The sequence below is a fragment of the Dromaius novaehollandiae genome, chromosome 2 (genome assembly GCF_036370855.1).
Source record: "Dromaius novaehollandiae isolate bDroNov1 chromosome 2, bDroNov1.hap1, whole genome shotgun sequence".
Taxonomy (NCBI): Eukaryota; Metazoa; Chordata; class Aves; order Casuariiformes; family Dromaiidae; genus Dromaius; species Dromaius novaehollandiae.
The window spans coordinates 23,415,052-23,427,135 of NC_088099.1; the positions used below are offsets into that span (position 1 = coordinate 23,415,052).

Below are 12,084 nucleotides of genomic sequence, written 5' to 3' on the forward strand. Positions count from 1 at the left end.
AAGGGCTCAATCTTCACTGGAAGTGCTGCACAGCATCTTGAGAGATCCAGGCCACACTTCTTCAACAGGAATAGGGCTAGAGTCAGTATATGTATTTTATTGTCCTTGACTTCTTTACAAATAATTGGGAATTTATTTTTTTTGCTTTTTCTTTTTCATTAAAAAGGCTACTTCATCCCTTCTGCTAAGGACAGTCAGCCTTAATGAAGTTTTTAGCAGATTGCATTCCTGATAAAATTTTTATTCCTTGTCTTTCTCTGGCTTTCGTGAAATTTAAAATTTTTCATCTTTATCATCCTGAATTGTGAATGACATGATTAATCAAGAGGGGTATGTTGGCTTTAGATAGCTTTGTTCTGTGATGTATTTTAACTGACAGTGACTGAGTTGAGTCAGAGTTTGACAGAGTTTGAGAAGGATGAAGGAAAAAAAAGCATTTGTGAGCCTGTGGACTTAAAAAATGGTCCCTGAGTCTTCCTTCTTGATAGCTGAGTACAAGCTGTAGCTAGTATTTCTAAGGAGTTTGGGTCTGAAACACTCTACAAAGGACCTTTGTGTGCCTTCTTGGTAAAAATTAAGCCTGTCAGTGTCTGCCAGCAGTAGTAACAGAAGGCCCTGAAGTGCAGATGTGCTTTTCCATTGCCTGTGGAGAGGGTCATACTTCATGTGATAGTTTCTTCCTTTTTTTCTAAACATGCCTAATGTTACATAAAGGGCTAATTGTTATGGATCTGAGTTTTCCTTTGGCAGAGTAAAGTCGAAAGAAAACTGCCATTTTATATATGACACTATAGTTTTCTCTTATTTTTGATTAAATAGAATTGTGGCAACCGATGAATATCTCTTTATGGGGATAAAACATGGATAGGATTTTCTGCGCTATGCATGACTGCATGAGTGAGCGGTACAAAAGCTGGCATTTTTCTCCACTGTTGGCTATATTACAGTAGGTTACTGCCATTTATGGCCTTTTTTTTTTTTTGGAAGAGCAAACACATTCAGTACCAAAATCAGAAAGCAGACTGAATATCTTTAAAAACCCTCACACACTGGCAAAGCAAGATGTGTGATTGTTCTGGACAATTGCCCCCTTCTTCTTTTCATGATGTGTCTTCAAAATAAGCTGAATTAATATTTTTTTCCAGGCATATAACAATCACATTATGGAGTTAGACTGCATTCTGAGCTTAGGTGAATGATCCAGAGTACCTTTTCTTGGCAGCTTTGCTAATACTTTTCCCTGAAGGAAGTATCACTGCACAAGCACATCCCCGTACAGCCAGCCCTCGTATGGTGTGTTAGTGAGCTGAGTGCACAAGATGAACGCCAGCTCTCTTGCTAAACGTGGAGTAACACGAGTGAATCCAGTTAGCAGAATTGAGTTGGTTGACACAAAATGTGGGTGCCTTGAATGTGTTTATGCTTTTCCTAATCTTTATGGCAGGGTATGCTTAGTCTACAACTGGATTTATTTCACTGTAGCCAGAGGTCTGATGTTGCTGACAGTCATTTTTTCCTCCTTCTGTATTTCTCCTCTAAGTTCATAAAGAAGATTGTTATGCAAAGTGTGGAGCAGCACACAGCATCCAATTTAAAGCAGCACACTTTGGATTTGAGTTTTTATACAGATTACTGCCAAGAAAGCAAACTTTGGTAAGGGAGACAACCTGGACAGTTCTGTGGAAATTGTTCTTAAAAGAGCTGATAAAAATAAATTGGCTTTCCTGTTGCTAATTATACCCTAAGGGCCCTTATCTAATACATCAATTTTAATATTCTCCAGGCTGAAGGCTAATATTAATGGTCTCAGTCTCTGTGTGAATAAGAAAGCAGTATTGCCACCCTTCCTAGTATTAAATGTTTGTGAGTCAGGCACCCACCCTTCGAAAGTCAGGAGGTAATTTAAAAATTAGTAAGCTAATAAACATATATACACATTTTAATTTTAATTTTTAATTGCTTTCTGTGTGACAAGCCTTTAGGATAAATTTAGGTCACATTTCTAAGTCATGTTTCTAATCCTACATGCAGGGTTCTCAGGAAATCATATCACTTCAGGATCTGGGTTTTGATGATAAACCCTACAGATAATGAAACATCATGGGAGTTGGTAGCACAGCAAGGGCATAATAAGGATTTATAAGGCAGTGTAAGGTTTTTAAGGTGCCCATCACTTACATGATTGTTATATGCATATATTTGAGCATATTTATAATATAATACACCAACGACTGAAATTATAGATAAAGAAATTAATAGATCATGATTTTAGGTAAAGTTGTGCATGAAAACTTCTGCTTTGTTAATTAACAAAATACTGCCCATAGCAGAAAACTATTGTCCTGTTTCTGTGTCATGTTTTTGTGTTCTCCTTGTGATGAATTAGGAACATGAGTCTGGTATCCAGCTTGGGGGAGTCCCTACTTCACAGAAAATGGTTCTGACAAAAGACAAGACCTTTCATGTGACAAAGAATGACAAAAAGAAAAGGTTGTTTCTTTCAGAAATCACCCCTTTTTACCCTTTGACACTAGTAAAAGTGTTTTATTAGTTAAACTCAGAATAGGTAGGGAACAGTCATGGAAATGAGCAGCCTTAAATATGGAGAGTCTAAGCTGTGATTTCATCCCTTCCCCCCATATTATTATGCATATTAAAGTATTACGCATGAACGTTATTACACTGCAGCTGTGGGATGTCAGAGATCTGCATGAGCCAGTTTAAGGAAGTCTGAAGTTAAGCATAGTATTCTGCTCACTCTTTCAGTTATACTTTGTAAGTAGTGTAACCCTGCCTATTTGATAGAAAGTCTTTAAGAAATCTACATTTATTTCTTATATTTGCAACCTGTAGGATCTCATATAAACCAACTTATATAAGTCATCAAATACAGCCCACAACTTTATCCCTTTTTGCATTTTTTTTTTGCAAAGACCTTTATCCTCCTTTTAATCAAATTAAACAATATCTTAAAAGTAGGTGTTTCTTTTCCCCTTTTTGCTTTTGTTACATAGGTTGGAAGATTGCTCTAGAATTTCACTTCCTAAAACTTTCTCCAAATTTCAGTGTATCTGTATTCATGGACAGTTTCTAAGCTGTGGAGTTTGTACTGTGGTTAGAGAGTGCTCTAGTTTTATTGTTCTTCATGCTTCTTGGTGTTTATTTCTGTCTCCTCTTCCTTCCTTCCTGCTTCCTGTGTAAGGGTAGCTGTATTCCCTCCTGTCCTTCATTTGCTAAATTAAACAAGCCAACCTCTTTTAATCTCTCTTGCATGATAATCTCCTAATTCCCCATCATTTCTACAACCTCTCTCAGTACTTGTGCTAATTCGATTTCCAGAATATCAGTGACCAGGGTTATGCACATTTTTCCAGGTGATGTTTCACCATTACATTGTACAGTGGCATCAAGATTCTCTGTTTCTAATGGAAACAACTCACATGGCTCATGTTTCACCTCGCCCTTTTTGCAGCCAAATTACGAAGGTCATTTGGCCTGCAATCAGCTAACACGTGAAGATAGTTCCCTCCAAAATGAGTCTTGTGTTCAAGTAGCATTTTATAGCAGGTATTTTTATTCCAAGTCTGCATGTCTGTGCTTTCAAAAGAGCTTCTTTTTAATTTTTTCTCAGTTTCTATCTTACTCTACTCTATTTTCTTCTTTCCAGCTCGTAATGTCAAGATGCTGCTTTGGTGGTTACAGAATTGATGTAACTGATTCTAGTATAAGACTTCAAGTAGAACTGCTTTGTCCTCAAAGTCCAGGGATTATAATGTTTTCCAGCTGCATGTCCCTTATAGCCTAGAAAACAGGAAAAGAAATTTAGATATAAAATTCTCATCTCCTGGGTTTGATTGTGGGGAATGCCTGAGAACAACATAGTGGCTCCTTCTAGCTAAAGACTGCATTCAGTTTCCACCACCACTGCTTTGAAGAAATCAGGAATCTCCTGCCTCTTGTGTTGATCAAGACATCCTTTTCAGTTTCCTTTTTCTGCTTACCTGGGTTTTAGGTCACAGCCAACTCAGGTAGCTGCAACTGCTCTTACACTGCGTGTTTATTACAGGCATAGTGTTCTGGTAACAGCTAGACAAATCAGCTCAAAAATAAGAAACTCTGTACAAAATCTGGATTCTGCTTTTGGTATATAGTGATGACACTCAGCTGTAGGATGTGTTCAAGATGAGTTACAAATCGCAGGAGTGCAGGATGTTTACTCCTCTGTCTGTTGGAAAAATAGGTTTCCTGCAAACCTAGCATGCATATTAAACTCATTCACAACCAGCAAACCTCTCCGGAGCATGGCTTTGTTTACAATGAATATACTGAATCTTTAAGTCACCATGTACGTGTTTCTTTTCTTTTTAAAGTGTGCTCACACCAATACAGTAGTGAAACCGGCACGCTAACATCTCCAAACTATCCAAATAACTACCCTGTCCGGACAGAGTGCATATACAGCATCACAGTGGGAATAAACAAACAAATTGTGCTGAACTTCACTGACTTCACCTTGGAGGGGAACAAACGCTGTACAGAAGATTATGTAGAAATCAGGCAAGCCTAATTATTTCTCTTGTCCTTATTACAGATAATCACGGAAGTTGGCCAAATCCACTTAGGCATGTGCAGAAGCTTTAGTTTTATCTATACCCCTGTGCTGGCAATGTGGGCAAAGGGCTTATTAGAGAGCGTTAAATGCCGCCTTTTCTTCCTGCCATTCTGTTCCTTTGTCCCCTTTCCTACCTGGCAAATTGTGGTGCTCGGAGCGAGCGCATTTTGTGTAGACAAAATGCCTTCCCATGTCCTGGCTCTGATTGTGTTTCTTAGCACAGACACAGAGTTTGATTGCTCGCTTTGTGACATATTGTGTGTATTTTATGTCAATAGTCTTTAAACAGCAGCTCTTCTGCGATGCAGCACTAGGAACACGTGCATAATCTGTGATATTTGGCTATGCTGGCATTATCATTAAATTTAGGAAATTGGCAGAGGACAGAGGCAAACACAAGGGGTAGAAAGCAATATTTGTAGGAATATTAGCTGCATGCTTACGATATAGCAATGCCAAGTACAATTCCTTTCTGTGGCATGTCGTTGTATGGGATTTACACTTCAGTGTGCCAGTGCACCCATTTTTTTGCCTCATGAGCCAGCTCTCCAGGTGAACCATATCTCCAGAACTACTGTGTGGTTTTTGTCTCTGAGTGTACCATGAGTTTCCATGACCTCTCTGAGCGCGATGGTAAAACGTGGTATGATGTTATCCTGAACATCGTACCAGATACTCTGTATGCTTTATTCCTCTTTAAGGTCCCTCGTAGAGCTTGGTACTGTTTTTTAGAACGAAACAAAAATCTTTTGCTGATGTTGCAGTGTAGGTTGGACTGTGATACTGAATTCCTGCTGAATTAGCTGGTTGTTTTCAGCTGTACGTACAAACTGTATGAAAGTTATGAAAAGCTTCAATGTTTTCTAACTGTTTCATCTTTTTCATTAAAAAAACCCACAGCTTGGAGTTACATTTAATCTAACTTTATTTTAACAGTTAAAACAGTAATTCAGGGTTGACCTGAATTATAACTTTTCTCTTTCATTCAGGAACTGAAAGCATTCTGTTATTGCACAGCTCTAATGCTGGTGTTCCTGTGAAGAGCTCAGTGACATTAATTAGGTTTTTGGACATGGGGCCAGATCCTTACTCAGCACAGTTCTGCTGGTGTGACTGGATTTCCACAAGTTGTTTCATCAAACCTGATACCCTTAAACGGGGTAGGCAGAGAAGCCTCAGAGGAGGCGCCGCTTTGGTTTCTTGCCCTGAGGTGTCCTGTAATAAGTTGCATTCAGTCAACTAAGAAAACTGTTGATCTGACCACAGCTGCAGAGGCCGGGACGCAAGCAAGGGGTTTTCTAGCACAGTTCCTCAACTGCTAGTAACCTGAGACAGTAAATCTCAGTGAGCAGTTTAAGCTGAGAGGGTGGCAAGAAAAAGGCCTTCAAGAGTGGTATGGCCTAAGTAGAAATTTCTCTCAAAAGCAGGTAGAAGCCTGTGAAAATACAGCTGAAAGTCCTATTGTCTGCTTAACAAACATCATATTAAGATGACACCTAAATATAAATAGAAATATATTTATTATTATCCTAATAAACTGTAGGGTATTTATAATATGAAAGTGTTTGTCCTAAGATTATAGTGCAATTGATAACCAGGTTGGCACCATCTTTTTTTCTCCTGTGAGATAGGTATAGGTAGCACAACGTAACATTGGATGTACGTCCTGCCTACAGAATTAGAAAATATTACTACACCTTAATGGGAAGACTGGAAATAATTGGCTGTAGAGGCATTTGTAAAGGCCAAGAAAATCACTTAAGATGTGCTTCATATCAATTTTGAGATGTGGGTTGCTATTAGTGTCGTGGCAAATAAACACTTCATTTTTTAATGAATAGGAAAGGGTCAGCTCATCGGTTTTGGGGCCTGGCTAAACAGTGAGAAGTAGGCAAACTCTTTTCCTTCTTCAGATTAGAAGCTTGCCTTTGGCTCCAGCCAGGATTGCTACCTTGCAGAAGACAGAAAAGGAGGTGCTGTAGGGTCCTACCTCTGCAGCATCTCATGTCCTTGAGATGCTTCTTGAGTCTCTCAGTGCATTGACAGGCTTGGGACAGGCTGGTGAGAGGAAGCGACTGGACATACCCAGCGTGCAGCTACAGGCAGCAGGGCCTCTTACTGCAACCTGCAGGACCCCTCCAGTATTTAGTAGCTGTATTTCTGTGGAAGATGAAGAGCCAGGATTAGTCCTCCCCAGGCCTGGAAGAATCCCCAAATTTATGCTTTATTAACATTTCTTGTGCTCTCCCTTTTTGACACAAGGTTTTTCCTCTCTCTTATTCTAGAGATGGAGGTTACGAAACTTCCCCTCTTCTTGAAAAATACTGTGGTACAGATCTGCCTCCCATTATAATCTCTCATGGTAACAAGCTGTGGATAAAGTTTGTAAGTGATGTGTTTGGCACAAGAAGGGGATTTTCAGCACACTGGGATGGTACATCAGCAGGTAAAATGAGCACATCAAATACAAAACTATTTTACACATCTCATTTTTGATCTTTTGTTTCTATTTAATTTCTCTTCCTTTTCACCACATCTTTTCTGCCTCCGATCTCCTAAAATCTCTCTGCTAATTACAGAGCACCATATATTCAAGTTTCTTAGGTCAAGGATACATATTTCTTGATCTATGAGCCTTCTTTTCTCCATGGGGAGGATATACCATTTCCTAAATATATTGTAACATGAACTTTCTCTTGTGTTTAGGATATTAGTGGTAAACAAGGATACAATGGAGAGGTTTAGTAAGGTTTCTCTTTGAAGAATAACTATGTTACAGGAACACTCTTTACAAATTAGATTAAATATTGCTACCTAAAGGTGCTGTTGCAGGACAAGGTATTTGTGTCTATTCCTTATATTATTTTTTCTGGCATGTCTGGGTGTTAAATGCTGGTATGGTTTCTTTGCCCCTTTTTAGGTTGTGGTGGGACTTTGACAGCAACATCTGGCATCTTCATGTCTCCCAACTACCCTATGCCATATTACCACAACTCAGAGTGCTACTGGTTGCTGAGGGGGAACCGAGGGACCCCATTCGAAATCCAGTTTGAACAGTTCCATCTAGAGGATCACCCAAAGTGCAACTTCGATTACCTTGCAGTATGTACACTATGACTCTTTCCTCCATAGCCGGCAGCTAAGTAGGGTATAATGAATGTAAAGGTAGAGAGAAAGACACATGGTCCTGGTCTTCCAACGTTCACACATGAGCAGACCCAGAATAGGAAAGCTCCATGCTGAACTGCTACCTTGGTATCAGAGAGCAGTAAAGAGTAACGCAGCAGTGTCTTACGTGGGTGCACACAGGTAAGAAAAGCATTTACGGCTAGATCCAAAGGCCACTGAAGCAAGAATCCGTCTATTAACTTTGTTTTGGATCAAGGCTTTATAGTATGCTGTTTTTGTAAACTACAAGAAAAAGGGCACAATAGGGACAACAACCTTTTTGTTAATCCCAAATTCCATATTCAAATTGTTGCATAAATGATCTGAATATTTGTATCAGAGTTGAAATGGAGTGCAGTTTTTCCCCCTTTTGGTGAGTAAGACCCTCAAAATCCACCAGTATTTGATTACTGGCTTCCTGTTGTTCCACTGATTTGCTTGTTTCTGACATGCCTGTCAGGCTTCCTCTGAACAGAAATGCTATTTAACCTCTTGTGCACCTCGTGGAAAAAAAATCTCTAGGCACACATTTTGGCAGGGAGAAATTGCTTGGATTTGTAGTACCGCCAGCTTTATGAAATTCAGTAGTTATTCAGGATTGTGCTGTCAAAGTTGAAACAGTTCTAGTTTCTCAAATTCTGTAACAAACAAAATCACCGGGATTATATTTTATGCGGGAACTGACACATTTGTGTTTCTGTGAAATTCTCCACTCCTTTCTCTTTTTTTTTTTAATCTGAAGGTATTTGATGGTAACAGCAGCAATGCCAGGCAGCTAGGTAAATTCTGTGGGAGTCAGATACCACAACTCATCCGCTCCAGTGGAGACAGCGTGTATGTGAAACTAAGGACAGACAGCAGTTTGCGAGGTGGAGGGTTTTTTGCTGAATACAAACAGGGTAAGTAAGTAAAACAAGATGAGGAGAATATGTTCCTACAATGCAGCTTGTTCCTGAAACTACTTCTTGCAGCCCATGGTCTTATTTATTCACACTCAGAAGACAATGTATACAACGTACTATTAAGCCAGATACTTTAATCTGCTACAGTCACAGAGCACAGAGACCTAAAAATTATCAGTGCCCAAAGGGGATACCTGTGGTGGAGGTCATCTCCTCCCTGGAAGAAAGCTGGTGAGGTGGCTCTGCTGCTATTACTTGCATCAGTAGCACTTTCCATTCCAGATTTACACAGAGTAACAAGTGTTGAAAGACCATAACAGCGTAAATTGGACTGCCCCTGCTCTTCTGCTGACCCAGACTCCTGACCTTTTCCTAGTTAAGGCAGATAGAGAAGGCTCTTCTAGCTCTGCTCTTCTAGCTGCTGTGAGGCCAGATGGCAATGAAACAGGGTTTTATCCTCAGCTACCATGGCTCATTGCAGATGCTCGGGAGCTTTTAGCCTACTTGGAACACTCCAAATAATAGTTTCATTTTTAATATCTTGTGGTAAGGGTCACACTTTTCTTGCACACGTTTTTTTGTAGAATAGTTCTGCCCCAGAAACACTGGAATCATGAAATTTGGCAAAAAATATAAGAAGATATATGAAGAATTAAAGATTTTTTTTTGTTCTCAGACATAATTTTTAATATCATCCCAGTGTTTACTTTCACTGTAGCATATACTAGTTAGATTAGATATGCTTTGAAAGGTATGGAATTTCACCACGTACAAGTTGAATTGCAAGCATATGTGGGTACTCTAAAGATGACAAGCCCAACTGATAGAGATTGCTGTAGGTCTGTAGACCATAAGTTCCCCTTAGGCTTGAATAACAGTAAATGGGTAATGAAAAAACTATTCATGCACACATGGCACACACAGTACTTAGAAGAGTGAAGGGACATTAAGCTTTGACTCTCTCATTACTTAAAGAAATCACAGATTCATCTGCCGTGTACTTTTCATACTGCAAAGTCAAGACAATATATTAGAAGAGCTTTTTTTCCCATTCATTAATTAGACAAAAAGAGCACTTACCAACCACTCAGATATAGAGCCTGAGCTATCAGATAATGTGTGATCTACACTTTACATTCATATTTAATTCCTGAAGATGCACATGCCCCAGAGAAAACTTTCAGTGGCTTGCCCAAAGGCTAAAAATATGTAGGAGGTAGTGGTGTACAATAAGGATTTTTAGATGTCAGATGCATTTATGTGCATATGAACAAAAGGTGATGATGATTTGGAAAACATTGCAAAGGAAAACATGGTATTAGATTAATGTTTAAAGGCACCTTTGTGCCTAGTATGTTTCTAATAAAATCCTGATAGCAGGGGGTAGCAGCTTTTGCCCATCTTGCATTCTTCAAAATCCATTTCATGCTCTTCATCCTGTCCTTTCAAACAGTTGTATGCTTCAGTGTAGCTCTGCAGACAAGCCCCGCTTCACCTGACCCTGACCCTGAGATGTATTTTGGGCATTTTCAACTCCTAAAAACACAGACTGTGCTGCTCCATAAATCATTTGAAAAGAATCCAAAAAATGTGCAGGAGGTAGGTGTTTTATCCCTAGTGATAATAGAAGGGTTTTGCAAGTGAATCTCAGCTATTTCTGCTGCTCAAACACTGCAGATCTGCTGTACAAGACAACAGGCTGGCCTGCTCCCTGCCTTCTGCCCACTTCTCTGTGCATTAGTCTGGTCTGCTCCCAGGTACACCCTGTATGCCATCTCCAGACAAGGAATTACCCATATTGGCATTTTCTGTCTTTAATGAAAGTCAGACTCAGGAAAATGAGAATCACTGACCTATTGCCATAGTCGTTGCTTCACCCTTTATCTAGTATAGTTTCTTTTTGATTCTGTCTATAGTTTAAGGGGAGCTCTCATTATCCCAGGTGAATGTCCAGTTCCTCTGCTAGGACTTTACTGGATGACTCACAAGGAAAACCATGGCTCCTGCTTAAAGAATTTCATGCTCACTTCCAATTCCTGGAGCTAGAACATCCAATATAAGCAGTATACTTTCCATTTATTGTTTTAGCTGGGGATTATTTATTTTTTTCTTATCCAATAGGCAATCTTTGTTGAGGCCCTCCTCACCCTGTAAATTTTTAAAAAATGATGGAGGAAGGTACATCATACACCACATTTCTGTTATTAATAACCAAAAAAAAAAAAAAAAAAAAGAAAACATGTTTCAAGAATAACCATGTATTTAAAATTAAAGAAAACAGGAAAAAAGGGTATATACTACAATAAAAGAATGGCTGATGAGTCTGTAAGGGTCAGGAAAGAAGGATATACTAGAACTGAGAGATTAAGTTACAGAAAGTCTGGATTTTGCTTGCAACATGTGCAGTATATCCTTCGATATGTTGCAATTTTCTTTCTGCCTGATTTCTATAATCTATTAATATAAATATTTCTTATCTTGTAATGGTATCAGCAGCTTTAATTAGTAGTTTTTTGAGATTCTGTGATAAGATGTACTGCACAAATATAATTTATTATCATCTTTTTTTTCAGTTTGCCATGAAGTACTGACTGTTAATCGTAGCCATGGCATCTTGGAAAGTTTAAATTATCCAAATAATTACCCGTTAAATGAACGTTGCAACTGGACCATCCAAACTACAAAGGGGAACACACTCAATTATAGCTTCACAGCCTTTGATTTAGAAAGTGCATCTGACTGTAACCTTGACTACCTGAAGGTATGTACCCTGATTCTAGACACAAGAAGAGTTATTTTTTTCTGAGGAACAAAAAACAATGAGAAAGCAGAAGGGGGAATTCATCTTATCTAAACATAGCCATTAAAAGTCAAGTGTTTAGTCCAAATGATTTGTCCCTCTTTCCTCTGCAGTCAGTAGGGCAGTAAGCACTGCCAGTGAGCAATTCATCCTACCTGAAGACAGGTGTCTGCAACAGTATGAATCACTTTGCAGGTGCCTAGATTTGCTATAGAGAGCCCAAATACCACCACAGCTGAGATGTACTGGCTTTTATGGTTAAAGTTAGATGACGTGACTCCAACTACATGTAAAGAAGCCTTACTTAGACAGAAGCAGAATAAATCCTGAGATTAGTAAGTAAGCATGAGAACTTGAGTTTCGAAGTCACCCAGGCAGTGAGGCCAGTTGTTTTGTTCTCGATTTTTACCTGAGAAGTAGCAGGGAATGTTTAGAAACTTTAAAATGTTTTATTTCTACTATTTTTTAATGGAGCATTGCTGTGTCTCCTCTTGATATTTTCCTTTTCATAATTAATCTGCTTCTTTAAAGGGATATAAGGGACACTGAACTTACCCACAAAAAAGATGAGACACCTTTAGCCAAATAAAAGAATCCAGTCA

General features: G+C 39.0%; 1 protein-coding gene across 3 annotated transcripts in view; it reads left to right on the forward strand.

Moving 5' to 3' along the window:
• CUBN (cubilin) overlaps positions 1–12,084 on the forward strand; it is a 152,286-nt gene that overhangs the window by 31,403 nt on the left and 108,799 nt on the right. For all 3 annotated transcript variants that reach the window (XR_010387583.1, XM_026098657.2, XM_064505984.1), the window contains 5 exons: positions 4,371–4,557; positions 6,898–7,058; positions 7,533–7,714; positions 8,523–8,679; positions 11,256–11,443. Coding sequence is in view for 2 of the 3 variants with exons in the window: in XM_026098657.2 (XP_025954442.2) it covers positions 4,371–4,557; positions 6,898–7,058; positions 7,533–7,714; positions 8,523–8,679; positions 11,256–11,443 (875 nt within the window). In the remaining variant the exon portion in view is untranslated. The remainder of the gene's footprint in view (positions 1–4,370; positions 4,558–6,897; positions 7,059–7,532; positions 7,715–8,522; positions 8,680–11,255; positions 11,444–12,084) is intronic.